At 66.3% G+C, this 15932-nt stretch overlaps 3 protein-coding genes across 3 annotated transcripts in view; 2 read left to right on the top strand and 1 right to left on the bottom strand.

The window, feature by feature from the left end:
* The first annotated feature begins 160 nt into the window (after positions 1-160).
* Positions 161-5602, top strand: CHLRE_05g238450v5 (uncharacterized protein). Its single transcript, XM_043062319.1, has 6 exons — positions 161-917; positions 1094-1134; positions 1277-2002; positions 2425-3441; positions 3743-4413; positions 4550-5602. Exons 2-6 carry the CDS (start codon positions 1104-1106, stop codon positions 4571-4573), a joined length of 2469 nt encoding a protein of 822 aa, XP_042924883.1. The 5' UTR covers positions 161-917; positions 1094-1103; the 3' UTR covers positions 4574-5602.
* A 488-nt stretch (positions 5603-6090) lies between these two features.
* CHLRE_05g238400v5 (uncharacterized protein) lies at positions 6091-9800 on the top strand. Its single transcript, XM_043062318.1, has 3 exons — positions 6091-6822; positions 6953-7150; positions 7367-9800. The coding sequence occupies exons 2-3, from the start codon at positions 6994-6996 to the stop codon at positions 8446-8448; spliced, it is 1239 nt and encodes a 412-aa protein (XP_042924882.1). The 5' UTR covers positions 6091-6822; positions 6953-6993; the 3' UTR covers positions 8449-9800.
* Positions 9801-9964: 164 nt separating this feature from the next.
* The window catches only part of CHLRE_05g238374v5 (uncharacterized protein), a 15647-nt gene continuing 9679 nt past the window's right edge, over positions 9965-15932 (bottom strand). The window contains exons 13-16 of the mRNA XM_043062317.1: positions 15791-15876; positions 15214-15286; positions 12484-14919; positions 9965-12261 (exon numbers count right to left, since the gene is read on the bottom strand). Coding sequence (XP_042924881.1) covers positions 11041-12261; positions 12484-14919; positions 15214-15286; positions 15791-15876 — 3816 coding nt within the window. The 3' untranslated portion in view covers positions 9965-11040. The remainder of the gene's footprint in view (positions 12262-12483; positions 14920-15213; positions 15287-15790; positions 15877-15932) is intronic.

Raw genomic sequence — 15932 nt, 5'->3', positions numbered from 1 at the left:
CCCGTCCCCTTGCCCCCCCTCTTCGGCAGCCTTCCTCACAATAGTCTGAGATGCCTCCAACTCAATGCAAGCCTCTAGTCGGCACTCCATCCCCTGTGCTGCAGGCCCCCAGCCTGGCGATAGCCCGCGAAGATGCCAACGCTTGGTTGGAAATGTCCTCGGAGACATGGACACATCGTCGCCATGAGCACGCGTGAAAGATGGTTTGATACTAGCCGCATGAAGCCTTAGCATAACGGCAACCGTTGGAGTGCATATGCTGAAGCGTGCTAGGTCAACTGCTGGACGTAGGCAGCAGGTCGGGAGACGGCGATGGCACCGGCCAGCCAGATTCGCGAAGAGCGAGGCCGGAAGATGGAGGCTTATGACAAGTATGTTGCATATACACCAAGAAGATACCAGCTGGCTTGGGACAAAAGGGAACGGGACTCGCAGAGGGCACATGGAACGCGAAGGCGAGCAAGGCGTGGCTCTCGTCGCCAAACGCAAGCGTCAGAGCCTCTAAGTGCGTAAGATACAGGCTAGGTAACCCGCCTGTGCGAGCTGTACTGGTCACACCGGCTCGAACACTGGCCTTCTCGCCCCCTGCTCTGCCAATACGATTCGCGAACGCTGCCCGTTCAACGGGCCCATGCATCGATCCCGCCACCCTAGCTGCATACATAACGTCTTCTGTAATCTATTGTACATCACCAGCAAACACTAGCGCGACAATCGTGTTTCTAAAAGACCCGCAAAGTCCCGGGCCTCTGTAAGTTGCCTGAACACAAACTGTAGTGTCCTCTGTAAGCTGTTTCACGATTCGTACTATACTTGATACTATTACGTGCCTCTAGAAGATAAAAGCCACGACATCCGGAGCGCAGTCTCGAGGTCGCAAGCAAACGCGAGCTCCCTGACCAGCAGACGCAAGCTTCGTGAGTTCATACTTGATATCTGATATATCTCATGGTTCAAAGCTGAGGGGCCAGACACCAAGCGCCTAGCCGGCCCGAGTCGCGGGCGCGAATAGCCCGTTGCGCGACAAGGCCACGCAGGGCCCAGACACTTTCGCCAGGCCACTTATTGTTGTCGCTTAAAATGTGCGATGTAGATACAAGTGGATGGATCGCTTCTCCTTTGGAGCTCACACCGGTGAGTGAGCTCGGTTGGGCTGGGACCTCCGTACTCACACCTCAGACCCCCGAGGCACCCCGCCCCTCACACCAGCCCCGTCCTACATTGCCCTCCCCCACCGTCGATTTCTTAAGCACAGTGCATGCTCCGTAACCTACAGGCACGTCATACTCGAGGGGGTCGCAGCCGGAGGTTGCCGATGCCCCCCAACTCGTAGCGCCTTTCGCAACGACGGCGGCGGCCGCGCCGGTGCTGCTGACCATCGACCACCTCGACCCTCCGCAACCACCACGGCAGCACCAGCAGCAGCCGTGGCAGCAACAATACAGCGCACAGCAATCCACGGTATGGCACGGCTCTGCCGGCACGACCACCTCGCCTCCTCTGCCAGGCTGGGCCTCCTGTCCTGCCACGCCGTCGCCCGCATCAGCGGCCGCCGCAGCCGCCACCCTTGCGGCCGGGCCACTCGACACCCACATGACCCTCTTCCCTCGCCGCCAGCGCCACGCCTGGCATGCATCCGCCGTAGTGGCCACGTCTCCCACGCTTGGCTCCGCAACGGCGCTGCTGACGGCGGCGGCACCTTCCGGTAGCACCAGCGGCGGCTGCCGCACCGCGCCCGGCGGCCTCACCGCCGCTGCCGCGTGCCCCACGACAAGCGCCGGCGGCGGCGGCGCGGCGCCTGGAGCAGCCGCCGCCGGCGGTAACGGCAGTGGCGGCCGCATCATGAGGGTGCGGAGCCTTTCTGTGGACGGATCCGTATGCAGCAGCGGGGGCAGCAGTGGCGAGCACCAACAGCAGGCTCCGCCGTTGGCGGAGGAGGTGGCGGCGGCGGCGGCCGCGGCCGCGGCTGCGCGCGCCGCCGCGCATTCACTTGCAACAGCAGGTGGGGGCGTTGTGAGCCGGGAGATGGGGCCGTCTGTTTCTAACTGGATGGTCCCTAGCTAGCCTGCATGGCGTGGCGTGGCGTGGGGTGGCCTCAGCGGTAGGTGGATGTGCATGGACAAATGTGCAGCCGCATAAGCATGTACCGTATGGGCACGTGCGCGTGTGGTCAGTAGCCAGCCGCTGGTGACGGTGGCGAGCGCGGCAAAAGCAGTACCTGCCGTAGCAAGCGGCGCGAGAAAGCGAGATGCTCCAGCGCCCCAGACCCAGTTCAGCAGGCGGCGGCTTGTGCGCGCGCTTGTGCGCATTGCCACAGCTAGCGCGGCGCCGAGTGCAAACAAGTGCGGTCTTGCTTTATTTGGCACGCACGCACTGAGGCACGCCTCCCGCCTCGCTTGCTACTCGCTCGCTCCCCACTCGCAGCGACGGCGGCGCCGCAGTCCAGGAGGCCGGCCACACTGCTGCCGGCGTCAAAGCAGCCCCGGGCCAGGGCGCAGGAGGGCAGGGCGGAGGGCAACAAACGCGTCCGCAACGTGCCGCCCTGCAAAGGGTGCGGTTCGCAGCTCAAGCACGCGCAGTACTTCGTGCACCTCAAGGACATCCAGCTTCGCGGCACCTGCCGCGGCGCCGCGTCCACGTCAGCGCCCAGCAGTCCGCCGCCGCCGCCGGCCGCCGCTGCGGAGGACGCCTCTGCAGCAGCAGAGGCGGCCGAGCGGCCCTCCGTGCCGGCGGCGTCTTCGGCGGTCCCTGCTGCTGCCGGCTCTACGGCGGCTGCCAGTACCACCGCTGTGCCTGCCTGGCTACCCTTCGCCGCTTCCGATGCCTTTGCCGGCAGTGAGGCAGCAGCCACGAGACGCCGCTCCGGCAACGGGGCCTCGCCGCGCCTCCTAAGGACCAAGACAACCGTTGCCCCGCCGCCACCCACGCCCACACACAACGCGGCGGCCAAACGGCCGGCGGCCGACCCAGCCGCTGCGCCGCCAGCGCCAGCGCTGCGCAACGCCGCCGCCGCCGCGGCGTCTGGGGCGGTCACTACTATCGCCACGACCCTGCTGGTTGCGCCGCGGCAGCCGCCGCCCCTGCTGCAACATGGCAGCATGGACATGCGAGCTGTGTGGGCTGCTACCACTGGTGGTGGTAACCACAGTGCCGCCTGCGTGACCACCGCAGCCGCCGGCGCCAGCTCCAGCAACCCCTGCTTCCCCCAGTCGGATAGTGGCGCCTTATTCCCCCCGCTGTCGCACACGTCTATCACGACGGCGGCCGGGGGAGGCACTGCGGTGGCAGCGCCTGCACCGCCGCAGCGGCCGCCGCCTCAGCAGCAGCGGCCTCAGCAGCCGCAGGGGCAGCCTCAGCTGCAGCCCGAGCAGCTGCTGGCGCCTGCGGGAGGCAGCTGGGACCTGTCGAGCGTGCGCAGCTCCTTGGCAGCTGCTGGTCCAGGTGCGTGGGCCCATCGTGCGTGCGTACATGTGCACCGAATTGCGAGCGCTTGCGAGTCTTTGCGCACGCACGCGAGCGTGCGTGTTGTTACTATGCGCATGCACACGATGACACGGTATAAGTGTGCGTGGTTGGTTGCTTGGGCCCAGCAGCTGGCGTCCAGCAGCTCACCAACCGATCGATAGATAGATTCCCTGCTCGCTCAGGTCGGTGGCGCGCTACTACTTATTAGCTTCTTCATTCGTCGTCCCTGTTGTTTGACATATGCACTGCATCACGCCACATCACATCGCGCCCACAGATGACGTGCCGCTGGAGCTGCTGCTGGATGGCGAGTTCACAGCGGCCATGCACCGCCTCACCTGCGATGGCAGCGGCGGCAATCCCCTCGGCGGCGGCAACACCTATGGCGCCCACACCTACACGCACGCCTTGGCGGGCCCCGCTTCCACCCCCGCTGGCGCCATCATGGCATTCCCGCCAGCGGCAGCAGCCGCCGGTGGGGCGGCGGGCATTACGCAGCAGCCTTCAATGGCGCTGCGACAGCTTGAGTATGAGTACACGCGCGCCGCCTACACCACTGCCACGGCCGGCGCGGCCGCCGCGGCCGCCCAGCCGCAGCAGCCGCTGCTGCATTGGATGGCGCACAACCAGCAACATCTTAATCATAACCAGCACTACAACCAACAACACAACCTCCAATATCTACAACATCCCCAAGCCCACCATATGCCGCAGCGTCAGCTGATGCTGCAAGGCAGCAGTGGCAGTGCCGCTGCGCGCGGCGCCGGCGCCCACTGCTTTGGCCGCCACAGCGTGTCCGGCGGCAGCGCCAGCAGCAGCATCGGCGATCTCTACAGCCGCCCACTCGGCGGCGGGCTGATCGGCAATGGTGCTGACGTGTCACAGTCCGTGCCGCTGCCGGGCTCTCTGGACTGGTGGGACCAACAGCAGGCGCCTCCGCAGCAGGACGCATGCGGCGGACGCTTCTACCGGCCGACACTCTAGCGTTCACACACACACACACACACACACACACACACACACACACACACACACACACACCTCACAATGGCTTGCTTGCGTGCCGGTACCGCCCCTGCCTCAGTCCGTGGGTCCATCGCACCCTTGATTGGCTGCAGCAGCCGCTACACGGGCAACGCTGTCGTGCCAGTAGCCTGGCGGGGTGTGGGCTGCGTGTGTGTGTGGGGGGGGGGGGGTGGAGGTATCGCCTTGGGAGTTGGGAGGCAGTTTCGGCGTGGCGAACCAGGTTGTCCTATTTGCCAGATAGGTTGGGCGTGCAAGCGCGCTGTAGACAAGTAGTACACATTTTTGTGATGTGCCGAGCATGAGCCCTTCCAGATAGCTAGGACCCCGCTGTCACACGGGTAACCGGACACAAAGCCAATTTCGTTGCTTTGAGTCGTTTGGTGATTCCACCTGCTGTTTGTTAACATACATTCATCCCTAAACCCCTGCCACACGATCGAGCATTTGATTGATTGTGCCACTCGCGCTGGTGGCAGGTGAGGTGCGCATGCTGTGTGTTTTTGTGCGACGCAAGGATGGAGGGCGCACAGCGTGCATGTGAGCAGTCGTGCAGACAGATGGCAGCAAATGAGGTCCGTACGTGTTGAAGTGGGCAGACTAGGAGCTGACGTAGAGGCCCATACTCGTGGCGCAGCAGGCCGCTTGGGATTGCAACATAGAAGGCCAATTCTTTCACCAGGTAGCACCCATCGAAGTTATGCGATTGGAACGTTTCCCGCCAAGAAAGGGGGGGCGCAGCGTATGAGCCAGGCGGTGTAGGGCCTTTCGTTGGAAAGTGCCCTTAAAGCACTGGCGCCTGGCGGCTTGCGTGATTAGACGCACTGCATATGTGCATGCTGAATTGCTTATGTACATCGGAATAAGCCTGTGATTCGGAGCTTTGCTGTGTTGTGAGCATTGATGTACGGTATGTGGTGTGTACAGTGTGCTTTCCTGCTCGTGTGTGATGATGACTGCGTTGAGCAAAGCAAGAGACCTGGTGCCAGGTGCGCCGGCTTGAAGACATGGAATGATGGAAATGGACAATGGGAAGCACTTTGTGGAAGGCCAAAAAGCATGATCAAGAACATGGCGGGAATGCGGGGTGTCGTGTAACATGTGCCCCACCTTCCTCTTTCCTGTTGCACCCCACCCATTTCCCGTGCCAAAGGGGGGAGGGTCGAGTGGTCGACTCGTCATCATCCAAATGGAGTTGCGCTGCCCCAGGGGTGCGCTGCCCCCGCGCTGCCCGGCCGGTGTGGCCCGTCCAGAGGCCCATTGCGTATTCTGCCGCCGGGGCCTCTCCTAGTGCTGACCAACACCATTCGGAACCTCCCTGGCCACGCACCCTCACCTTGACCCTCACCCGCAGCTGCAGACCAGTGAACCAACAATTGTAACGGCGGAACAGAGGAGCACGAAATACAAATTACGTGGGCACATATGATGGGAAAGCTGAGGGGGCAGGGGCCTGCCGAGGCCCCTGCTCGTTTTCGCCCTTACAGGGGCGGGGGTGGGGGGGTGGGGGTGGGGGGGGGGAGGGGGCGCCGGGTTGGTGCAGGCAGGCCATCATGCACCCCCGAGCTATAGTCGAAGCAAGGGTTGGGCAGGTGGATAATCGAAGTCCAGCTAAGCTTGGGGCAGAAGAGAACGGGACTCGCAGAGGGCACATGTAAGGAATGCGAAGGTGAGCGAGGCGTGGCCCTCGTCGCCAAAAGCAGGCGCCTGAGCCTCTAAGTGAATAAGATACAGCCTAGCTAGCACGCCCGTGCGAACTGTACTGGTCACACCGGCTCGAGCGCTGGCCTTCTCGCCCCCTGCTCTGCGACTGGTATGACTCGCTGCCCGTTCAACGGGCCCATGCATCGATCCCGCCGACCAGGCTGCGTACATAAATGTCTTCTGTAATCTATTGTACATCACCAGCAAACACTAGCGCGACAATCGTGTTTCTAAAAGACCCGCAAAGTCCCGGGCCTCTGTAAGTTGCCTGAACACAAACTGTAGCACATCATCAGCCACAAACAATAGCGCGACCATCGTGTATTTGTAAGGCCCACAAAGTCCACAAAGACCCAAACAAAGCGAGCTTGCACGGTGCTCTCTCTCTAGTCTCTGCAGCCTCGTGAGTACTTTCATGAGCCATAGCCTTGTATAAGTGCAATAGCACAAGCAGCTGGGGCAGTCCAACAGCATTTTGCCGGCGTCTGGTGCGCTGAGCAAGCGAGCTTCGCGAAGCCTGCTCGCAACGCCCGGACCCCCGTTACGGGACTCCAGACCTAAGCCGATCTTCTTCTAAACTCCCGCGAACTTATATTGTAATGGAGAGCTTTGCGTCGGCTCCTGTGACGGGTGAGAAGGGTCTTCGATGTCCGGCACGCTGCTGCCCAACACACTGCATGTCGCCCACACGTCCCCACGCACGCTTACATTCGCGGCCCTAATCCTGACACCAAATGCCTCCACTCTTCGGAACTCGCAGTGCCGTCGGCCATGGCGTCTCTGAGCCTGGACCTCCCAGTAATGAATTGGGACTCGTGCCCAGCCTCACCCTCCACGCCCCCCGCCGCTTCACCCGCCGGCTGCCTTATGGGCGCTTGCACCGCGGCGGCTGGTGGCGCCGGCGGCAGCATTCGGGCGCGCAGCAGCTCCGCCGGCGGCTCCACTTCTTGCAGCGCTGGTGAGTGAAACAGCGCGTACGCCAGCTGGATATGGAAGTACGTACTGACGAGCACTGGATGGGGCGCACAAAGGCCTTGCGGGATCGGCCGGATCGCTGTCCCGAGAACGGGAAACGTTTGGGGTGAAGATTGAAGCGTACAACAGCAGCAAGCTTTTTCGCGGCTTTATCACTCACCTGCTACCGCGTTGTGGCTTTCGCTCTCGCTTCCCGCAGCCGCCAGCGGAGCGCTGGCACCCCAGAAGAAAACTAAGAAGCGCGTCCGCACCGTGCCGCCCTGCAAAGGATGCGGCTCGCAGCTTAAGCACGCGCAGTACTTTGTGCACCTCAAGGACATCCAGCTTCGCGGCACCTGCCGCGGCAAGGCCGCTACCGTTGCTGACGAGCCGGGGGCGCCGCCGGCTGCCGGCAACACCAGCAGCGGCACCAGCAGCGGCAGCCGCAGCCGGCAAAGCGAGTGCGGCACCGCGGCCACTCGCCCCGCCACGAAGCAGGACAGGCCGCCGGTCCACAAGTCCGCCACCTTCACGGCCGCCAAGCGGCCGACCGCGCCCCCAGCAGCGTTCGCGCAGCCCGCCCTGCTGCCGCTGCCGCTGAAGGACACACCGATGTTTGCCTCCGCCGCTGCCACTTCCACCGCCACCGTTGCGCCCGCTGCTATGGCGGTGTCCGCCGTGCTCCCACCGCCGCAGCTGCCGCAGCTGCAGCGGCCCTTCGCGTGGCAGGCGCCGCAGCCACAGCCCTTCGTGTGGCGGCAGCAGCAGCAGCAGCAGCAGCAGCCGCAGGCACTCCTGGCGCCGCAGCCCCGGCCTGTGTGTGTGGCATCCGCCGCCGATGATGACGAGGACAAAGATCTGGACAGCTTTCTTGCGGCGGTGTTCGCCAACGAGCTCGCGGCGGGGCCTTTTGACGACACCGCGTGCCCCGCCTCCGCTAACGCCGCCGCAGACGGCGGCGGCTCCTTCGCGCCCCTTCTCCTCCCACACGCGGCGTCCCCGGCGCTGCCGGACGCGGCCGCGAACGGCCTGCCTCTGGCGTGGCTGCCAGCAGAGGGGAATGTGGAGGAGGAGGTGTTCCAGAGTGGTGGGTTTGCGATGGAGGTGGAGGTGCTGGAGCTGGCGGCGGAGCTGGCGGCGGCCGTGCCCTGTTCGCCCGGAAGCACCAGCGGCTGCAGCAGCGGCGGCTGCAGCAGCGGCGGCAGCAGCGGCGGCAGCAGCGGCTGTAGCAGCGGCTGCAGCACCAACAGCGGCGGCGCCGCCTGTCCCGATGGCGCCTGGGCTTACGGCTACTGCTGCTGATGGCGGGAAGAGCATATTGGTTGTAATGATGGACTGGTGGACTGGGGATCGGTTTTGATGATGGACTGGTGGACTGGGGACTGTCCCCTCCAGCAGCGCTACTGCCATACCGTAGGTGGAGATGGAATGTGGCGGCGCCGTGCGCTGAATGCCCTGGTGGCGCCGGCAAGGCCTCATCGCCGCCAGCTAGCGCTAGCAAGAGCATCATCTCACCTCTTGAGTTAGATTCAAATAAGCTCGATTTGGGAGCATTTCAACGCATGCTAGACCAGGTCACAGGCAGATTGGCACGGCTAGCCTGCTGCCACAAAGCAAACAGAAAAGGCATCAGTGCTGGGCCGGCGCCTTGCACGCAAGGCGCTCCCATACATAATATTCATCATGGTGATATCGCCAGCATTGATAAATGTCTACAACCTAAGTGACGGGAACTCGCAAAGTGTTTTGTGTGTGTGTGTGGGCATGTATGGTGCGGCGGAGCGCGTGCAGCCGCAGAAGGATAGCTAGGGTCGTGATCAAAAGGACGCGGGCTAGATTATGTAACGCAGGTTTCCGCTCGGAGGCTGACTCGAATGCAGTTTGCTTACTCAGCTCAGAATAATGTATGTCTCTTTGTTTGGGCGTGAGCACGGTGCTGCCGAGAGACGACGTATGCGCGCATGCCGCAGGCCCGGCTTAAGAAGTATAATGACCTGAAGAGTAATTCCGCAAGAGCTACTGTGGGTGTGTGCGTAGCAGGGTAGGTTCTGTGCTTTTACATACCGTATGGTGCGTGAGCAAGGCGTTTCGCCACGTGCAATCACGTGGAAACATGTGTGTTGGGGTTGCGCCGTGGGGTTGCGCTGACAGTGTACGAACAATCGGTGATGCCTCTTGATAGGGCTTGGCGCGTGTGATGGCTCGCAGCCGGTGGCGTGGCGTCGTGAGCAGCTTGCAGTGTGTGAACAGAGTGTGTTGGATACATACCAAGTCACGATACCAAGTACATACCAAACATTTACCCCGTGATTCGAGACGTGTGTGAGCTCCGCTGCTTTCAGCGCCGCCCCTGTATCAGTTGTGTGACCGTAGCCCTGCTTGGGTCCTAGTTCTGAGTTGACGTTGATGCGAACTATGGCACGCGGTAGATAGCGTTTGCATGCTGCTGTCGCTGGGGTTCTATCCGTGCGAGAAGGCGTGCTTGTGCCGTTGGGGCTTATGGTAGATAGCAGACAACACCATTATCAGAACATGGGCCTCGTGGACTGGCAAGTAACATTGACATGCGCAAGCCTCGCTAGCTTGCGCGGTGCCCGCCTGCAACTGGCACAGGCACACATGGACTGGGACACATGCTGTAACATGCACGCTCCCGAACTTCCCTCCGCGCCCTTCAGAAGCTACTGCGATCCTGCGGTCCCGGCGTCCCGCCCTCGCTGTCGGTTGGCTGGCTTGCTGCATTGACAGCCTTGCTTGGCAGGTTCTTGCCATTTGTGACGTTGTGGGAGGCTGGGTCGAGGAGGTGGGGCCGGCTTGGCAACATGAAATCTTACAGGGTACGTCACACGTAAGAAACAGCAAACAGCCCGCAACACTTCCAACATTCAGAATGAGCGCTACACACTAAGACACGCACATACGTAGGACGACAGTGCTGGACAGTACGAGCCTATCAAAGTATTGGCTCCGGAGCCATATGCTGATGCAATTCTGTACACTACCTGCGCGTCAACAAACAAGATATCACCCGCCGTCAGAGCACACACACGCATGCACACACACACACACACACACACACACACACACACACACACACACACACACACACACACACACACACACACACACACACACACACACACACACACACACACACACACACACACACACACACACACACACACACACACACACACACACACACACACACAACACGACTGGACTCGTCTGGACCCGGCAAAGCCACCCACGGCGGGCCCGCCGGCCCGCGAACCCTGGAACTCCGCTCCGTCCAAATGCCCGGCGATGCAGTTGGAAGTTGGATGTTGCGCCGCCAGCATATGCAGGCAGCAGGAGGTGGGGGCGGGAGGCACGCACTCGCGTGTCGTCGTCCGCACGTGTGTGTGCCAATACCCATTGGTAATCCTCCCGGCGCCGCTTCTGCATTGCTGCTGCAGCGGTTTGGCTGTGTCCCAAAGTCCCAAAGGCATTGACGCCCGCAGTACACCGCACATCGAAATGTTTGGCCTGCCCTATGACGCTGAAATGAACTGCTGAACCCGACACGAGCCCAGCGGCACAGCACTGTACGGCACCAGCCCGCGCGACACTGCGCCAATTTCCACAAATACACAACTGCACACTTACTGAAGACCCCCAATGCATACTGCCAGAACCCCAATGCAGAGTCTCTCCTTGCCCATAGCGCCATGCCGTGCAGTCCTTTTTTGTAATGTCGCATTCATACCGTGCAGTATCCAAACATTCGTACTCTTCCTCGGCCCGATGCTGCTGCGTTCAAATGCTGTCACTACAGCCACCGCTGCGCACTGGGCACGCGTGTGCAACGACCCACACAAGCCCTGCCGCTCCCCCGCCCCCGTTGCCGTCCCACTACGGGTGGCTCTGCTCCGCACCATCTCCGGCACCAAAACCCGCGGCGGCTGCGGCGGCTGCGGCGGCTGCAGGCGCAGCTGCGACTGCCTCATTGGGCTGCGGCTCCGCCACCGCCGCAGGCGCCACTGCCGCGCCTGCCGCCGCCGGTGCAGCAGTGGCGCTTGCGCCGGCCCCTGCCTCCGCTGCGGCAGCAGGCGCGGCGGGCGGCGGCACGAGCAGCAGCGGCTGCGGCCCTTGCATGGCAGGCTGCGGCCCTTGCACGGCAGGCTGCGGCGCTGGCGGCAGCACCAGGACGGGGGCAACCAGCACCCCACCCGAGCCCGCGGCACCATTGCCACCACCAGGCAGCCCAGCCGCGCCTGCAGCCGCAGCCGCACCAGAGCCCGCAGCCGCAGCCGCACCCTGACCCTGCGTCTGCAGCTGCTGCAGCAGCCCCTGCAGCTGCTCCTGCAGTGCCGCCAAGGCCTCCGGCGCTATTCCCGCCACACCCCCTGGGTGCACCACTTGCACCACCACCTGCAGCACCACCGGCGCCGGGGCCGCCGCTGCAGCCGCGGGCGCAGGCGCAGCGGCAGCGCCAGGGTTGAGGCGGCGCCGCTTTGCGGCGCGCTCGGCGTTCTCATCGCCCCCGGCAGCGGGCGCGGCAGCGTTGGGCGGCGGCGGCGCGCCGGCGGCGGCAGCGGGCGCGGCTGCCGCTCCGCTGCGCCCTGTCTCCCAAACCTCATCACCACCAATGTCGTGGATGTCAGGAAACCCAATTCGATTCCAGGCCTCCCGTAGCCTCATACGGACAGCCCGGTCATCACGCCAGAAGCCCAGCAGTGCGGGTACACACCCCGCCGCTCCCGCCGCTGCTGCTCCTCCCGCCGCTCCTCCGGCCGCCGCCGCTGCTCCCGCCGCTGGTGCTCCGCCCGCCGCTGGTGCTCCACCCGCCGCTGCTGCTCCGCCCGTCGATGCTGCTCCGCCCGCCGCCGCTGCTCCTCCCGCCGCCGCTGTGTTTCCCGCCGCTGCTCCTCCCGCTACGCCCCCTGCTCCGGCGCCTGCTCCAGCGCCTGCTCCAGCGCCTGCGCCTGCCCCCACTCGCGCCGCCGCCCCGGGCCTTGCGCCTGCCCCCACTCGCACCGCAACCCCGGGCCCTGAGCCTCGCCAGTGCATGAAAACGTCGAGAGCCGGGTCGGGGCCACGCAGGCGAATGTGTGGTGCGCCGGCCCTAGGCAGCTGTAGGGGGCGGGTGAGAGGTGCGGGCAGGGAGGGCGGGTGAGTGGGGTAAAACCCTGGTGGGGCCGTGCCACGTGGTCGTGGCCGTGCTTGCATCGGTTCCCGGATAGGTGAGGTGCATCCTGCCGCCGATCCCCGCCCCTCGGACATCGCGGGACGCATGGCACGGACACGCACCCTTGCCTGACCGCACCCCGGTTCCGACTCCTCAACCCGACCCACCTGCCCGCCAGCCGCACCACGCCCTCCTTCTCCCGCACCACCCGCCCCGCCACCCGCCGCCGGCACCGCGGGTGCCGCTGGCGCGCCGGCGCCGCCCGCCAGCTTCGCCATGCGCTCGCGCACCGCCGCCGCCGCCCGCGCCCCAACGCCCGCCGCCTGCGCCGCCGCCTGCTGCCTGGCCAGCTGCACCTGCGCCTCGCGCGCCGCCGCCCGCTGCCCCGCTTGCTCCTCCATCCACCGCTTCCTCCGCTCCATGACCTCGTCCCGCGGCCGCGACCCATCATCCGCCGCCGCCGCCTGCGCTGCGCCGGCGGCCGCAGGCCGCGCCGGCGGCGCAGCCGGCGCCTGCGGCGCCGCAGGCGCCGCCGGAGGCGGCTGCGCCACGGCTGCCGGCGCCGCGGCTGCCGGAGGCGGCGGCGGCTGCGCCAGCAATCGGCCAGGCAGCGGCCCCCACAGCTGTTGTTGGAGTGCGGCCACATCGGCCTGCAGCAGGGCCTCCCCCTCCACACGTGCCTCTTCCATCATGCGGTCAAACTGGTCAAACATGCCCTGCACGCCCCCCGCCGCCGGTGCCGCCACCGCCTCCTGGAACGCGTTCAGGGCGTCGTCAAACTCATCGCCTATGCCGCCGTGGGGAAGCGGCAGCGGCGGCGGAAGCGGTACATTCAGCAGCGGCAGTACATCCGGCGCCGGCTGCGGCGGCGGGATGTCGTTGGCAGCAGCGGCGGCGGCGGCAGGGGCGCCTGGCGCCGCCAGCCCCGCCCCGCACTCGGCGCCTTTGCCTGCGGAACCACGTGTGTTGGCGGCTGCGGGCGAGGCTCTATGCAGCTGCCGGCCGGCACGCAGGCCCTCCGCCCGCACGCCATGCGCCTCCGCCCGCACGCCATGCGCCTCCGCCCGCACTGTCTCCGCCTCCACCCGCACTCTCTCTGCCTCCGCCCGCGCTCTCGCCGCCGCCTCCAGCAGCACCTCGACCCGCGCCCGCATCTGCTCGGCGATGGCCTGGTGCCGCTCCCGCGCCCGCGCGTGCGCGTCCGCCACCGCCGCCTGCGCCCTCGCCAGCGACCTCTGCCCCGCAGCCACGCCGCCATCGTCATCGCGCGCCTCGCCGTCCGCGCCGCCGTCGCCACCGCCGCCGCCGCCAGCGGCGCCGCCGCGCGCTTTGGCGGCCGCCGCCGGCGGCGGCGCCGCCGCCGCCGCGGCTGGATTCTGCACCGGCGGCGGCGGAGGCGCCGCCGCCGCCAGCTCGGGTGCCCCGGGGCCGCCAAGCAGCGCGTCGTCATCGTCGTCACTGCCGTACACAGGAATCGCATCCAGTGCCGTATCGCCGCCAGCGGCGCCACGCCGGATCGCGCGGCGGCGGCGGCGCCGGTCGCCCGGGCCGCCGCCAGCGGCCGGAGCCGGCAGTGGCACGAACTGCGTCCGCTTGGCGCCTCCTGCGGCGGCGGCGGCGGCGCCGCCAGCGCCGCCGGCGCCGGCGCCGTCGTTACCGTCGTCGTCTGAGGAGGAGGTGTCGCCGATCAGGCGGAGCATTCGGCCCAGCTCATCTTCACTGCTACTGTTACTGCTGCCACCGCCACTGCCGCCGGCGCCGCCAGGGCCGCCCGCGCCGCCGCCGGCGGCGCCAGGCCTGCCAGCGCGCGCATCATGGCGGACCCTGGCGGGCAGAGCAGCAGCGGCAGAGAAGGGCGCAGGGCTGCGACGGCGGCGCCTGGCCGCGGCGGACTTGGCCGCGGCTCCCGCCGCCGCCGCTGCTGCTGCCGCTGCCGCAGGCGGGGGTTGTGCCGGCGGCACTGCGGCTGCCGGCGCGCCGGCCGCCGCCCCCGCGCCGCCGCCGCCGCGCCGGGCTGCGTTACCCGCGTCTTGGAACAGCATGCCAGCCAAGAAATCAACAAAACGGTTCGGGCCCTGTTCAGCACCCGCCGCCGCCGCCGACTGCTGCTCCTGCTTGACGCCGTGCCGCGCCGCTCCGGCGCTGCCGTGGGCGGCGGCGGCGGCGGCGGCGGCGGCGCTCCGGCGGCCGGCCGCCGCCGCCGCCGCCGTTCGGCTGTCACCCTCGGCGCCCGCACGGCTGGTCCCGCCGGCGTCCCCCGCAGCGGTACGGCCGGCGCGTTCCGCCACCTCCAGCTGGAGGCAGACGTCCTCAAAGCCCCATTCCAACCACCCGCCGCCGTCGCTGTCACTGCCGCCGCCGCCGCCGCCGCCGCCGCCACCGCCGCGGCGCCGGCGAGGCCGCTCGCCCAGCCCCGCACCCGCGCCCAATCCTGCCGGGACCGGGCGGGCGGGCCGGCGCGTCTGCATTACCTCTCCGGCACTGCCGGCGGCCGCCGCGCCGCCGCCGCCAGCAGCCGCCGCCGCTCTCCGCGCCCCTGGGCCGTTGACGGACTCGGCGGCCCTCGTCTGAGGAGCTGCCGCCGCGGCGGCGGCGGCAGGGCCCTGGCATGGCAGGCGTCCGCATGGGGCGCACAACATCACTTCAGGGTGAGGAGGCTTAGAGGGCACGAAACCGGCACGCATCGGAAGATCCGGTGCCCAGCTACCTGGACCCACCACCTGCCCACCGCCTCCAGATGTGTGTCACCGGCACCCGACCTGCGCTCTTGTCATCTGCCGTGCCACTGTACCGCCCGGCACGAACCCAAAACCCAGCCTGGCGCCCCCCCAGGGCTGCGCAGCGCTTGCATACTGGTCCCACCGGTCCCACCGGCCCCGCCAATGTGCGCCCCCCACCTGCTTCCCCAGCCGCGCCGCCGCCGCACGCCGCCGGGCCGCTTCCAGCGCCGCTAGCGCCCTTTGCTTGCGCCTGTGTGAAACATCACCAGGCATGGGCAGTGCACACGGGTACGATGTCGGTACGATGTGGGTACGATGCCGGTTAGGGAGAGGTGTCATATGGCAGGGGCAGTCCCTCGTCTACCCCTCTTTTGTAGAAGACCTGCCGGGGCCCGGTTAGAGTGCCTCGGTGAGAAGGATGGATCCGAATCAGGCCTTTAACGTGTGCATACACTGTCGTGCAGGCGTGTCCTCCCGGCGTGGTTGTACGGCAATAAGGTTGTACGGCAATGCATGCGGGTGCAACACCGGGCATGGGCAGTGAGGGCGCCGTGGCAAGGCATACACCCCCAGGCTGGTTGGCTTGCACACCGGACCGACACGTTGGCAGCCCCGCAACGGCACACACGGCACACACGGCACACACGGCACACACGGCACACACGGCACGCCACAATACCCGTAGCGAGTACCCTATGCGTTACGCGCCCACCCTCCCACGCCGTCATTCCAGCACCGACTTAGCATGACTCACTCGGCCGCCGCCGCCGCCGCCGCCGCGCCGCCCGCCACGTCCGCCCGCCCCCGGATCCGAGGCAGCGGCTCCGGATCCTCGAGCTCCTGCACGGCACGCCGGTAGCGGTCCTGAGCGTTTGCCGCCTTCGCCTCTGCCGCCT

This window comes from Chlamydomonas reinhardtii, chromosome 5 (assembly GCF_000002595.2).
Source record: "Chlamydomonas reinhardtii strain CC-503 cw92 mt+ chromosome 5, whole genome shotgun sequence".
Classification (NCBI taxonomy): Eukaryota; Viridiplantae; Chlorophyta; class Chlorophyceae; order Chlamydomonadales; family Chlamydomonadaceae; genus Chlamydomonas; species Chlamydomonas reinhardtii.
This window is presented reverse-complemented; position numbering and strand designations above follow the sequence as displayed.